This window comes from Typopeltis vanoorti, chromosome 16 (genome assembly GCF_054136105.1).
Source record: "Typopeltis vanoorti isolate ZY-2024b chromosome 16, IOZ_Tvanoo_1.0, whole genome shotgun sequence".
NCBI lineage: Eukaryota > Metazoa > Arthropoda > Arachnida > Uropygi > Thelyphonidae > Typopeltis > Typopeltis vanoorti.
In genome coordinates, this window is record NC_143564.1 from 48598938 (window position 1) to 48611441 (window position 12504).

General features: G+C 34.9%; 1 protein-coding gene across 3 annotated transcripts in view; it reads left to right on the top strand.

Annotated features, from left to right (window-relative positions):
* Pgam5 (Phosphoglycerate mutase 5) overlaps nucleotides 1–12115 on the top strand; it is an 86045-nt gene extending 73930 nt beyond the window's left edge. For all 3 annotated transcript variants that reach the window (XM_090406202.1, XM_090406203.1, XM_090406201.1), the window contains exon 5: nucleotides 11813–12115. In XM_090406202.1, the coding sequence (XP_090262328.1) occupies nucleotides 11813–11963 (151 nt within the window). In that variant the 3' untranslated portion in view covers nucleotides 11964–12115. The remainder of the gene's footprint in view (nucleotides 1–11812) is intronic.
* The last annotated feature ends 389 nt before the right edge of the window (nucleotides 12116–12504 follow it).

A 12504-nucleotide genomic window follows, 5' to 3' on the forward strand; every position in this document is an offset into this window, starting at 1 on the left:
ACTCTCCAACCAATAGGTTATGGGTTCAAATCCTGCTGCAGTCATGGATGTTTGTGATTGTCTTACCTTGTGTACTGCTATAACCGTTGATATGGTGCAGTATGACCTTTGCTGTCATGCCATAAATCATCATCACCACTCATTTTGACTTATGCAGCAGAGACATAGCGACAAACAAAAAGAGACATGAATAGAATACAAGTAATGGAAATCTTCTTCTTCCTTTTTCGTATTAGGCCTAATGGCCTGTTACAGAGCTGTCCTAAGCCCTTCCAAACCATATCCATCCTGAGGATAAGTGGTTATTCCTATGCCTCCTGGTGCGTCCTATGTCTGTAGATGTGTGTGTTCACAGGGCCGGTCTGCCTGTTCTTGGGAACGAAAAACCTGAGTTTCCCGGTGAAAAAAAACCCCTATCTCCGTATGAGACCGGCTAACTCACCTTTAGTCGAAAGAGACAGATAAAGGTTCCTCACGTTACTGACAGGAATCGAACCAGATTCCTGTTGTATACTATGGCTACTCCTTCTTTTCCTTGATTGTCATTGCCTGAATATAACATTTTGTATTTATTGTTCAGGAAGATCTCACCAGTTTTTGTCTTTTCTGTTTCACTCACCCCTATTATGTCGATCTGGTACTTATCTAATTCCTCAGCTAGCTCCATTTCTTTCTTATGTTGATAGTACCAATCTTTAACTCTGGTGATGTTGAGTTGGAGTGTATTTTCAGATTTGTTCCAGTAGCTGACTTTTCATTGTTTGCCCTGTTCCCTGGCAAAAACAATGGGGGGCCTTGTTTAACCAGGCGACGCCCCAGCCGGCGTGAAATTTTGTTATGTTGTACCATCATTTTTTATTTTGGTTTAACCAATAAGAATACAATTTGGTCAGCTAAATCCCAAATTGCCAGCCCATCCTTGTTCGTTCAATATCCAAGTAGATACCCAACAGGGTGCACCACGAGAAGGTGAGGATTGGACATTAGGTCAGAAGCCCTGGTCCGTTCTCCGCATTCCTTTAAAGGCTATGTGGAGGTCTCCTCTCAGTTATACAGTTTTGACCCTTGCTTCACACATGTCTTTTATGTGTATGTGAGAAGCGCAAAGGGTTTACTCTTCGTTGTAATCTTAGGTTATCATTGCAAATGCTAGAGTGAGACACATGGATGATTTGAATTTTGATATGATTTTTAAATACAACCAATAATATGTACAGAAATCGGAAAAAGTAATCACTTGGGAAATTACTATTTTTCTGTATTGAACCAAAAAAAAGGCTGAAATAACTGGTTTTATTTACGTATTTATACAGAAGTTCCAAATGCCCTGGACTATAATCAATCATACAATCCATGAAATCACTGGTAGAAAATGGACCATTCAGTAGATCGGCAACACTTGTTTCCATTGTAAATATGGGCAAACAAGTCATATATTATTTATAGAAAATTATAAATTAAAAATTTGTCTATATCAGTTCCTAAACACGTCAGTTCACACTTAGGCATGCAAAACAGATGAAACTGAAAACAAAAAACAGCAACTTGTGACAAATGACATTTATTTGGATTGGTTGACACAATAATCAATCACAGTGACTGATTTCTGGGTCTATTATCTCAGTGCACACCCTGCTTCACCTTCTGAATGGTTTTAAACCACTGGAACGTTAAGAATTTGACCAGCCATGCCATCTCTACATCTGTTCATAGGGCTCAAAAGTGTCTATATTTGTAACTGCATACCCAGGCTATTAACATGAATGAGATGCAATGTTTATGCATCGAAAAGTGCCCTCTTCATGAAGTATTAATGTATTGTTTCATTTTAGGAATCACTTGAAGCCAGGAAACAGGGGAGTCTCACGGGAATAAATGCAAAAATATAATATCAGTGATATTGCTGTTCCCTGAGTGTGCACAGCACACATAGCACACCAATATACATCCTGATAGATATATCCACACACACGCACACACACATACACACAAAGTGAGAGAGAGAGAGAGAGAGAATTTAAAAGTCAGTATTTTCCAGAAGGTTTAAATTTTTAGAATATTATTAGATTTTGATTAGTTCGACTGTGAAGAGCTTCACAGCATTCTTCGAAGAGTCTCAAATTTTAAAGTACTTCTGTAAAAAAAATTTGTATTATGTATACATTATATATATATATAATGTTTGGAGGTTCATTTACTCGGTTGTTAAACATATTTTTTAAAAGAATTGAATGACATAAACTGAGAGAAAAAGTAAAAAGGTTTAATAGTATCACACGACTAGTTTCGGCTTTTTACAGCCTTCTTCAGGTGTTTTTATACAAAAAAGAAACATTAAACATTGAAGATAAAAACTGTGAACAGCACAGGAAAGTCACTATACATATTTAATGTGAAAACATTGTAGTTAATGTATTCAGAGCTGTTCCTTCATTGGCCACATTGTTGGGTGAGTGTGTGCATATAGCATCTCGTGAGCGCCAGTATTTGATCACAGCAGAATGAGTCTGGGAGGTTGTAGCTTAAATTATTATTTAAATGTACAGGGTTGAGGATGATTTCTCTAGATTCTACAGTTTTTCTCTCCAATTCGTCATGGCAACGGAAAATGTTGTTAGATCTATCCCAAAGGATTGTATGACTATGGTTTTCATCATCAGAATCGGTCAAAAAAATGACATGGCTGGATAAAGCACTGGCACGTGTTCTCTTGTAAGCGATGTCCCTCCTGTGCTCCTGAATACACAATTCAATAGACTTATCCGTCTGGCCAAAGTAAGGGATGTCGCAGTCGCACCATATCTTATACACACCTGGATATTTTAGATTGTGATGGTTAGGCTTTGGACGGCTCCTAGTCGCCATACTCAAGAAATGAATAATGTTAAAGGCAATATATCTATTCCATACTTAAGCACACTTTCTCAAAAAATATAACATTACAACTTTATTTATTCCGCTCCCTAGTGAGTCGTCCAAAGCCTAGCCATCACAATCTAAAATATCCAGGTGTGTATAAGATATGGTGTGACTGCGACATCCCTTGCTTTGGCCAGACGGATAAATCTATTGAATTGCATATTGAGGAGCACAGGAGGGACATCACTTACAAGAGAACATGTCCCAGTGCTTTATCCAGCCATGTCCTTTTTTCGGCCAATTCTGATGATGAAAACCATGGTCATACAATCCTTTGGGATAGATCTAACAAGACTCTTTGAATGCTCTGATGCTCTTCACAGCCAACCTAATCTGAATCTAATAATGGCCTAAAAATTTCAAAGTTCTAGAAAACAGTGGCTTTAAAACTCTTACTCTAGCATTATGTATAATAATTAATTATACGTGATATAGTTAATACATAATATTACTTTGATGGACCTGTGTTTCACTCAGTATTTCTCCATGAGTGCAGGTCACAAAAATGCCTCCAACAATCTCGATCCTCTTTCTTCCATGTTATACCCATAGATTTCACTAGTGGATCTTCCCATCTTGTAGGTGGTCTTCCTGATTTTCTCTTTATTCTTGGTTGCCAGTTGAGTATTCTATATGTCCATCTGTTATCCCTGAGTCTGGCAATGTGACCTGCCCATCTCAACTTGCTTTCATATACTGCAGTTATCACATCTTTTATGCCTGATCTCTTTCTTAGTTCCGTGTTTCTAACATGTTCCATTTTGCTGATGTTACAAATCCTGCATTCTATTGCATGCTGAGTTATTCTGAGAGTCTCTTCTTCTTTTCTTGTCATGTTCCATGTTTCTGATCCATATGTGAGTGGTGGAAGATGTCACTATTAAATAGTTTTGCCTTCGCAGAGATGTCAAGATTTGGATCAGTAAGTATTTCTTTTAGTCTGTTGAATGATAGCCATGCAGCTTTCTTTCTTTTTGCTAGTTCTTCAGATAAATCATTATTCATTTTTATTGTTTGTCCTAAGTAATTCTAGGAGTCAACTTGTTCTATAGGAATGTTATCAATACATAGGTGACTGTCACTTGTATAGATGTTTTTGATCCATTTTGTTTTTTCTAGATTCATTTCTATGCCTATGTGATATATAATATATATATCATAATATAATACATAATATATTTATCATAATGTTAAGGTTACCATACCTCCATATTTAGTACAGATAATTTGTATTTTAAATGCCCTGTCTGTATGCGTACCATACTTTGAATAAAATAAATGAAATGCCCTTTTTTTTTTAAATTTATTTTATTAGTTTTTATTTTATATACACAGAGAGAGAGAGAAAGAGAGAGAGAATTTCAAATTTATTTTATTTTATTTATATTTATTTATGTGTGTGTGTGTGTGTGTGTGTGTGTGTGTGTGTGTGTGTGTGTGTGTGTGTGTGTGTGTGTGTGTGTGTGTGTGTGTGTGTAACAAGAAAAATAAAACAACACAAAAACGATTTTCACAGAAATTTGTATTAGGTTATATTATGTCACGCATTCGGTGTTCTGCATGGTCATATTGTGAATATTCAGATAAAATACATTACGTTGATGACATCTAATTTTATAGGTATTTAAAATAATCTGTGATGTCAAAAGTTACACTTTTCAAAAGGAAAAACTTCCTAAAAAAAGTGCCATTTTAATACAGAATTACAAAGTGAATTTAAATTTCTGAAGCTAGAACCAGAGAATGAAGAGAGTGACACTGTATTTTGCTTTTTGTGCAACAGTAAATTTTTTCTTGGATTTGGTAGCTGCCATGACATTGTCAAACACATAAACACTTCAAAACATCAAAAGGCTGTAAGAGCAGGTAATATTAGTAAGACTCTCGATACATTTTTCAAAAACAGAGAGTCCAAACCACTATGCTCATGCAGCTAAAGAAGCTATGTTTACTTTCACACAGTTGTACATGATCAAATTTTAAAATCAAAGAAAAACTTCATAAAAGAAAGTGCCATTTTAATACAGAATTACAAAGTGAATTTAAATTTCTGAAGCTAGAACCAGAGAATGCCGATTGAAACTTATTTCAAAACTTTATGACCCAAAATATTCCAGTGCTGCCAGAACAAAAACAGAGGCCATAGTTAATAACATAATTGTGGCTTTTGTAATGGATAAAGTACAAAATGACTTAAATACTGCCAATTTTGTTACTATATCTGTAGATGCTTCCAACAGATTAAATATGAAATTTATACTTGTCTTAACTAGAATATTTGTTCCACATGTTGGAGTTAAAGTATGACTGATAGAATTTGATGATTTAACAGGAGAGGCAGCGGATATTTTAACAAAACACATGACTAAAACTTAAAAAGTTTGGTATAGAAAATAAAATTGTATCGTACTGTGCAGATAACACAAATACAAATTTTGGGACAATGAGAAGGCAGGACAAAACTAACATTCATACAAAGTTACAACAAAAAATGGGCAGAAACTTTTAAGAATTGGGTGCTGTGCTCATATTGTTCACAACTGTGTACAGTGTGGTGTTGATCAACTGCCTTTTGATGTATAGAAATTATTGTAATTAAAATATACAGGCATTTCTGCAGTAAGAGTATAAAAACAAATAATTTTGCGAGTTGCATACATAGTATTGTCATACAGTACTGTAAGATTTTTAAGTCTGCTACCTGCTCTGCAAAGGATTCTTTTGATTTGGGCAGGATATCTTACTTCTTTTCACAGTGTAAAAATTCTTCTCCCAAACTAATCGGAGACTTTTCCGAAAATCCAGTCAGTGAATTATTAGCCTTATTTGTTATGGCAGCCTTCAAATTTTTCAAGAAACTGTGTCAACTTTTGAAAAAAAATGAAATTTCAACTACAAAAGTAACTTTGAAGTACAAGGAATTAATAGTTAGAAGAGACAAGTTCATCCCCCAGCTTTGCAAGCAAAAGCTGTCTCTGTATGCCAATGAAGGAGACATAAATAAAGAAGACTGAAAAGCATATTTTGAATTTTTATGAGAAATGTATATCTTATTTAGAAATATGGGAAAGCAGTCTTGAAGGTACAAAGCAGTTTTCTTGGATTCAATTAAGACAGAATTTTGAGCTTCAGTGGCCAGATATTGAAGCATCTGCTGAATTTGTTAATTCAATAGTCCTGAAAAAGCAGTTGTTGACATAGACAGACATTTTGATGAGGTTTCAATTATAAATATAATACATTTTAGAAAATTATGGAGACAATGTTTTACTCAAAGGTAGTTGAGTAAAACTTTAATAAAAGTTTAATATAAACCAAAATCCACATTTGACGTTTCGACCTTTATATCAAGGCCATCTTCTGGAGCATATATACTATATACAGAGAAACAAGCTGCACTACAATCTACATGGTTTGTTAGAGTTACTGACCAACCATTACAACAATTATTGGCCTGACCTGTTGTAACAGTTGGTCAGTAACTCTCACATACTATGTAGATTGCAGTGCAGCTTGTTTCTCTGTATATAGTATATATGCTCCAGAAGATGATCTTGATATAAAGGTCGAAACGTCGAATGTGGATTTTGGTTTATATTAAACTAAAGTTTTACTCAAACACGGTAGTTGTCTCCATAATTTTTTAAAATGTACTCGGATCACCGTGTAAGCCTAAAAGAAATGATTTAAATATAATACTTGCACGACTTAAAAAGTAAAATTGAGAAAAACAAGCAGTCAGATGGAAAAAATATAAAAGAATGTCAGAAGGCCACATCGAAGGTTAATTTATGAGTTGAGATATTCAAAATGATTAAAACAAATGGAAGTGAATGTCAATTGGAATTGGTTATGGAGTTCATCTTTTGCTTGCCAGGATCAACAGCGCCAGTTGAAAGAGTTTTTTCTCTGATGAACAGTTTTGGTCTGCTGATCGAAACAGACTTTTAACTGAAAACACTAAACTTCTTCTTCAAATAAAAGTGAATCCAGATGTGAATTGCTCGGAGTTCTATGAACTAATAAAAAATGATACAACTTTTTTAAAGAAAGTTCATTCCTCTGAAAAATATGAATGTACAATTAAAGTGAATAAATATTTATTTGAAGGTAAACATTTCATTTTTCTCTACAGGTTTTTTTTTTTTTTTTTGTCCACATTTTTGTCTGTATTTTTCTTTCAAGAAATATGGTAACCCTAATAATGTAGATTATGTCCAGGCATACAACATGTTAGGTTCCAGACCAATGTTTTATGGCAAATTTTATCATATAGCAAATCATTGACTTTTTTTTTTCTTCATGCATGTAATGGTTGAATAGCATTTTTAAGCAGTCATATACGTGTCTAAATGATGTAAATAAAGAATGAATTTACATCACTTTACACAAATGAAAAATTTAAGATACTTTTTGCAAATGAAAATTTAAGAAAACACACCAACCAATTTGGCCATCAGTCTAGCTGAGTATATCACAAGTAATGATCACCAGCTTCCATTGATGGAAATGAGCCAGAAAACCAACTGCTGTTTGTAGTAGTAAACTTTTATGACCTTATCTCTAATAAATTTAGTTTAATCCTTTATCCAAGTGTGAGCAAACAAAGTTTGCACCTGAAAGTATCTTCAGGACTGGGGTAAGGTGGTACAACACCAGGTCAACTCGTTGCAAAGGTGGAGCAAGATACCAACACTTCTGTCTCAGTATCTCCTATAATGCAAAACACATCTCCTTGCGGATATGTCTAATGTTATGCATTAAGGGAAGGGCCACTACCCAGACTAGTTTCTACCTTTATTGAGGTCTCTTCAGTGGGAGCCAGGCCCAAGCTGAGATACCAGGCAGAAGCATTCGCACGTCATCTCTACCTATAGGAGTTGCCAAATGGTGTGCCACCCTTTTTTAATAAATTACTCTGGATTTAGAGAAAGATGTTGAAAGTTTATTTTTCACTTGGTTAGAGTATAATTAATTTAGTTTAATCCTTTATCCAAGTGTGAGCAAACTTTGTTTGCTCACACTTGGATAAAGGATTAAACTAAATTTATTATACTCTAACCAAGTGAAAAATAAACTTTCAAGACCTTATCTCTGTACTGATGTTGTTCTGCCTTTATATAACACCAGTGAGGAAGAACAGCAAAATATCTTACAAAAATATCTTACAAAATTAGGCATTGCTATTTAAAAATTAGAAACTAATGTTAGTTCATTGAAAGTTTGTTTTTTTTTCACTTGATTATACCATAAATTAAAGATACCAAGAAATTATATTCTTGGTTTCATCCTTTCTCCAAGTGTAAGCAAATGAATGATGCCAGAATGGAATTCTGGCATTCGATTCTACTCATTCACCAACCACTCTCCATGCAAAAAATTTAGTCAGCACATCCTTATAACTGGACTACTTGTGTATAGAGGCTAATAACTTCACATCAATTGCCTTAAACTTTCAACATCTATCTCTAATCCAGATTATTTTATTATTATTATTATTATTATTATTATTATTATTATTATTATTATTATTATTCAGGCCTCCATGGAGTCAAAAGACTCATCGTGAGAGGTCCTTCCTAAGAAACACAAAGTCTATCAAGACTCATCGAGGGGATTCCCCCCCCCCCCCCCCGAGAAACATCAAGTCTAACAAAATACCACTCCTTAAACTCGTTGAGGGTTCTCGCTCTCACCACTCCATCAGGCAATGCATTTCATGGTTCAACCACCCTCCTTGCAAAGAAACCACTCCTCACCCTCTTACAAACAGTTTCCTTTCATGACTTCCAGGGATGGCCTCTTGTCATCACTCCTTCCCGCTGTTCAACCAAGCAAAAGAACTTCCCACTGTCAACCCTGTAACCACTTCTCAACAGTATAAAAGTCTCAATCATATCACCTCTCCTTCTATCCACCAAACTCTGCAGTCCATATTCCCTCAGTCAATCCTCATAACTAACATGGTACAGTCCTGAAACCATCTTTGTTACCTGCCTTTGTACCCTTTCCACAGTTAATTTATTCCCTTGTTGACTCTTACGGATAACACCACCCTCATCTGCCCAATGCTGTATATGGTCCCTCACTACTTTCTCCAAGTGTCTAATTATAGCCCGTTTGCATGTCATCAGTAGTTGTTAAGATCTTGCCTTCTATCTTACTATCTTACCTTCCTTCCATTCCATGGGCACCTTTCCCGCAGCTAAACTTTCATTGAAAAGCCAGGTCAAAGCACTGTCAGTTCCCTAGCACATTCTCTCAAAACTCGTGGTGAAATACCATCCAGTCCCACTGCTTTACTGACATCCAGAGTACTCAGTATTTGAAACACACTCTCCTCTTGTACCTCTAAACCTCGAACCTACCCTATCCCTCTAGTATTAAAACTGACTCCTCCAGGATGAAATACTCCAATAAAGTGTTCATTGAATAATTCCACTATGTCCTCTACATCAGGCACTCTATTCACATTTTTATCCTGCAATATCATTCTTCCACAGTCATTTCTCTTCCTACTGGCCACATAGCTAAAAAATACTTTTGACTACTTGTATGTGAAAATTTCATTTCCGCATTACCTTCAACCTTGGTATTACTTCTGGGTCTGGCTCCCACTGATGAGACTTCAATAAAGGCTGAAACCGGTCTTGGTAGTGACCCCTCCCATAATGCATACCATTATACATGTCCATAAGGATGTGGGCATTGCATTATAGGAGATACTAAGGCAATTGATGTGAATTTATTAGCCTCTATATGTAAATAGCCCAGTCATGAAGTGACTTCATGCACAAACTTTGTTTGCTTACACTTGGATAAAAGATGAAACCAAGAATATAACTTCTTGGCATGTTTAATTTATAATATTAGTTTATTGGAAAAAAAAAGTACCATTAATGTTGTAAATGTTGATTGATTCATATCAGTTTATCTTTAAATTGTTATTATACTATATCTCCATGGAGTCCAGAGACTCATCGTGGGAGACCCAAACTATTATACACACAAAACCTAACATACCTTTCCTTAAATTCATCCACTGTCAGGAAACTCTCAGCTAATTCTGGCATTTCGTTCCACTCATTCACCACTCTCCTTGCAAAAAATCTAGTCCACACATCCTTATTAACCACACTCTTACATAATTTCCACCAGACATTCCCTAGTTCTCTGACTATTTGTCATATATTGGAAATTTTCCTTTGCTTCAGTTTTATAAAACCCCTTTAATATCGTATAAGTTTCTATCATGTCTCCTCTTTTCTGCCTATCAACTTGACATTGTAACTCGCTCACCTTCAACCTATCTTCATAGGGAGCATTTCAGAGACCTGTCATCAGGCTTAGTCACTCATCTCTGAATCCTTTCTATCCACCTCTTGATCTCCAAGAAACCTAGATGACCAAATCTGTGCATAGTAGTCAAGATGTGACTAAATCATAGCCTTATCCTTGCAAAAAATCTAGTCCACACATCCTTATTAACCACACTCTTACATAATTTCCACCAGACATTCCCTAGTTCTCTGACTATTTGTCATATATTGGAAATTTTCCTTTGCTTCAGTTTTATAAAACCCCTTTAATATCGTATAAGTTTCTATCATGTCTCCTCTTTTCTGCCTATCAACTTGACATTGTAACTCGCTCACCTTCAACCTATCTTCATAGGGAGCATTTCAGAGACCTGTCATCAGGCTTAGTCACTCATCTCTGAATCCTTTCTATCCACCTCTTGATCTCCAAGAAACCTAGATGACCAAATCTGTGCATAGTAGTCAAGATGTGACTAAATCATAGCCTTATAAAGAGGAATTATAATCTCTATCTTTACTTGGATGTTTTTCGACATCTTAGTAATCTTTTGAGCTATTTTATCAACATTTTGCAATGTGCCCTCTATACTTCAACTCTTTGTCCACCATTATCCTCAAGTCTCTAGCCTCATCAGTTTCCTGCAATTCAATACCATCAGTAATACACTGTATGTACCTTTTTCAACCAGAAGTGCATAACCTTACATTTTGTAACATTAAATTGGCAATCATTATCCTTTGCCCATAATGCCAATTTTTTTAATCAGCCTACAGTATATTTAGATCGCCTTTATCAACTGCTGCTCTCCCCAGTTTTGCATCATCAGCAAACAGCTGAATATCCCCTCTTAAATGTTTCACTGTATCATTGATATACGAATTAAAGATTAAAGAGTAGTGGCCGTAATACAAAACCCTGAGGTACTCCGCCAGTCACGCTAATTCTCCTAGATTCCACTCCACACTACTCTCTTGTGTCTTTCTGTCATCCACCCTCCATATCCATGATATTAGCTTCATATCCATCCAAGATACACTACTTCATACAAAATCTCTTGTGCTAAACTTAGTGAAAGGAGGAAACCTTGGCTGCCATTTTCCTTGTACACATTGGTGCCATGAAAAGAAACACTTTCTAAATTATACCCCATATTAAATTTCACAAACAGACTCAATGTTACTGTCTAAAATAAGTAAGATAAAACCAGAAATAATTACTAACATACTAAAATAAGACTTATCTATAGGACACTTACAACACAGCTTGTGATGCATGCTATGCTAGCAGTGTCTTTTATTTATTTTTTTAATTTTAATTAGTTGAAAGTTACTTATATATTATAGCAGTTATATTGTAAATAGTTGATTTTTTAAAATAATTGAGAAAAATAATGAAATTCAAGACCAAAGTTTACCAGAGACTTAAGCAAGTGGATCATTATAAAAATAAAGTTCACTAATAAGATTGGATCTTGAATTCCAAATTACTTTAATCATTATATTTTCATGTTTTGTTGCTCATATAAAGAGATGAATTCTATTATAGGTTCTTTTATTGTAATATTTCTTTTCAGAGCACTCCAGTTTCCTCCTGAAGCATGGTTAAGATTTTCTCTCTACAATTGTAGCATTACATGGATAGCAATAAAGCCAAATGGAAGAGTAATTGTGTATGCTGTTGGGGATGTTGGTCATATACCATATGATAAAATGACCCTTTCTTAAGCTATGTTAATTTAGTTAGTTGATTATTATGATAATGATCATAAGTTTATTCATTTGCTGTGTTCATTGGTGTTATTTCATTTTTTAAAGTATGCTGCTGTTTCCAGAATGTATGTTCTGATTGATAATGAAGACTACAAAATTACTATTGATGCATTTGTTTTGATTCATTTTGTGCAGTATTCTTTTAGTTGAGTATAGTTTTATATGATATATTCTATAGTACAAATGTGTTTGAACTGAGAAAAGAAAATATGGAAAAATTCTCTTGGTTACTTTTATTTTATTGCAATGAGAACATCACCCCCCCCCTTCAAGCCTCCTGTTGGAATAATTTCAATGCTTTTTTTAGTTGGAAGTTATCCTTAATTTGCTCTTTTGAAAATTAATTCAAAACATTAGAAAGCATCAAATGTTCACAACATGAGTGAAAACTGTACAAATAATCGCTTGGAAAAAGTTTGTTGACAATTTCATCAATACCGATTAAGTCCAAAGTAGAAAGAGTTGCTACATTAAGGGAATTATGGAATTTTTAATG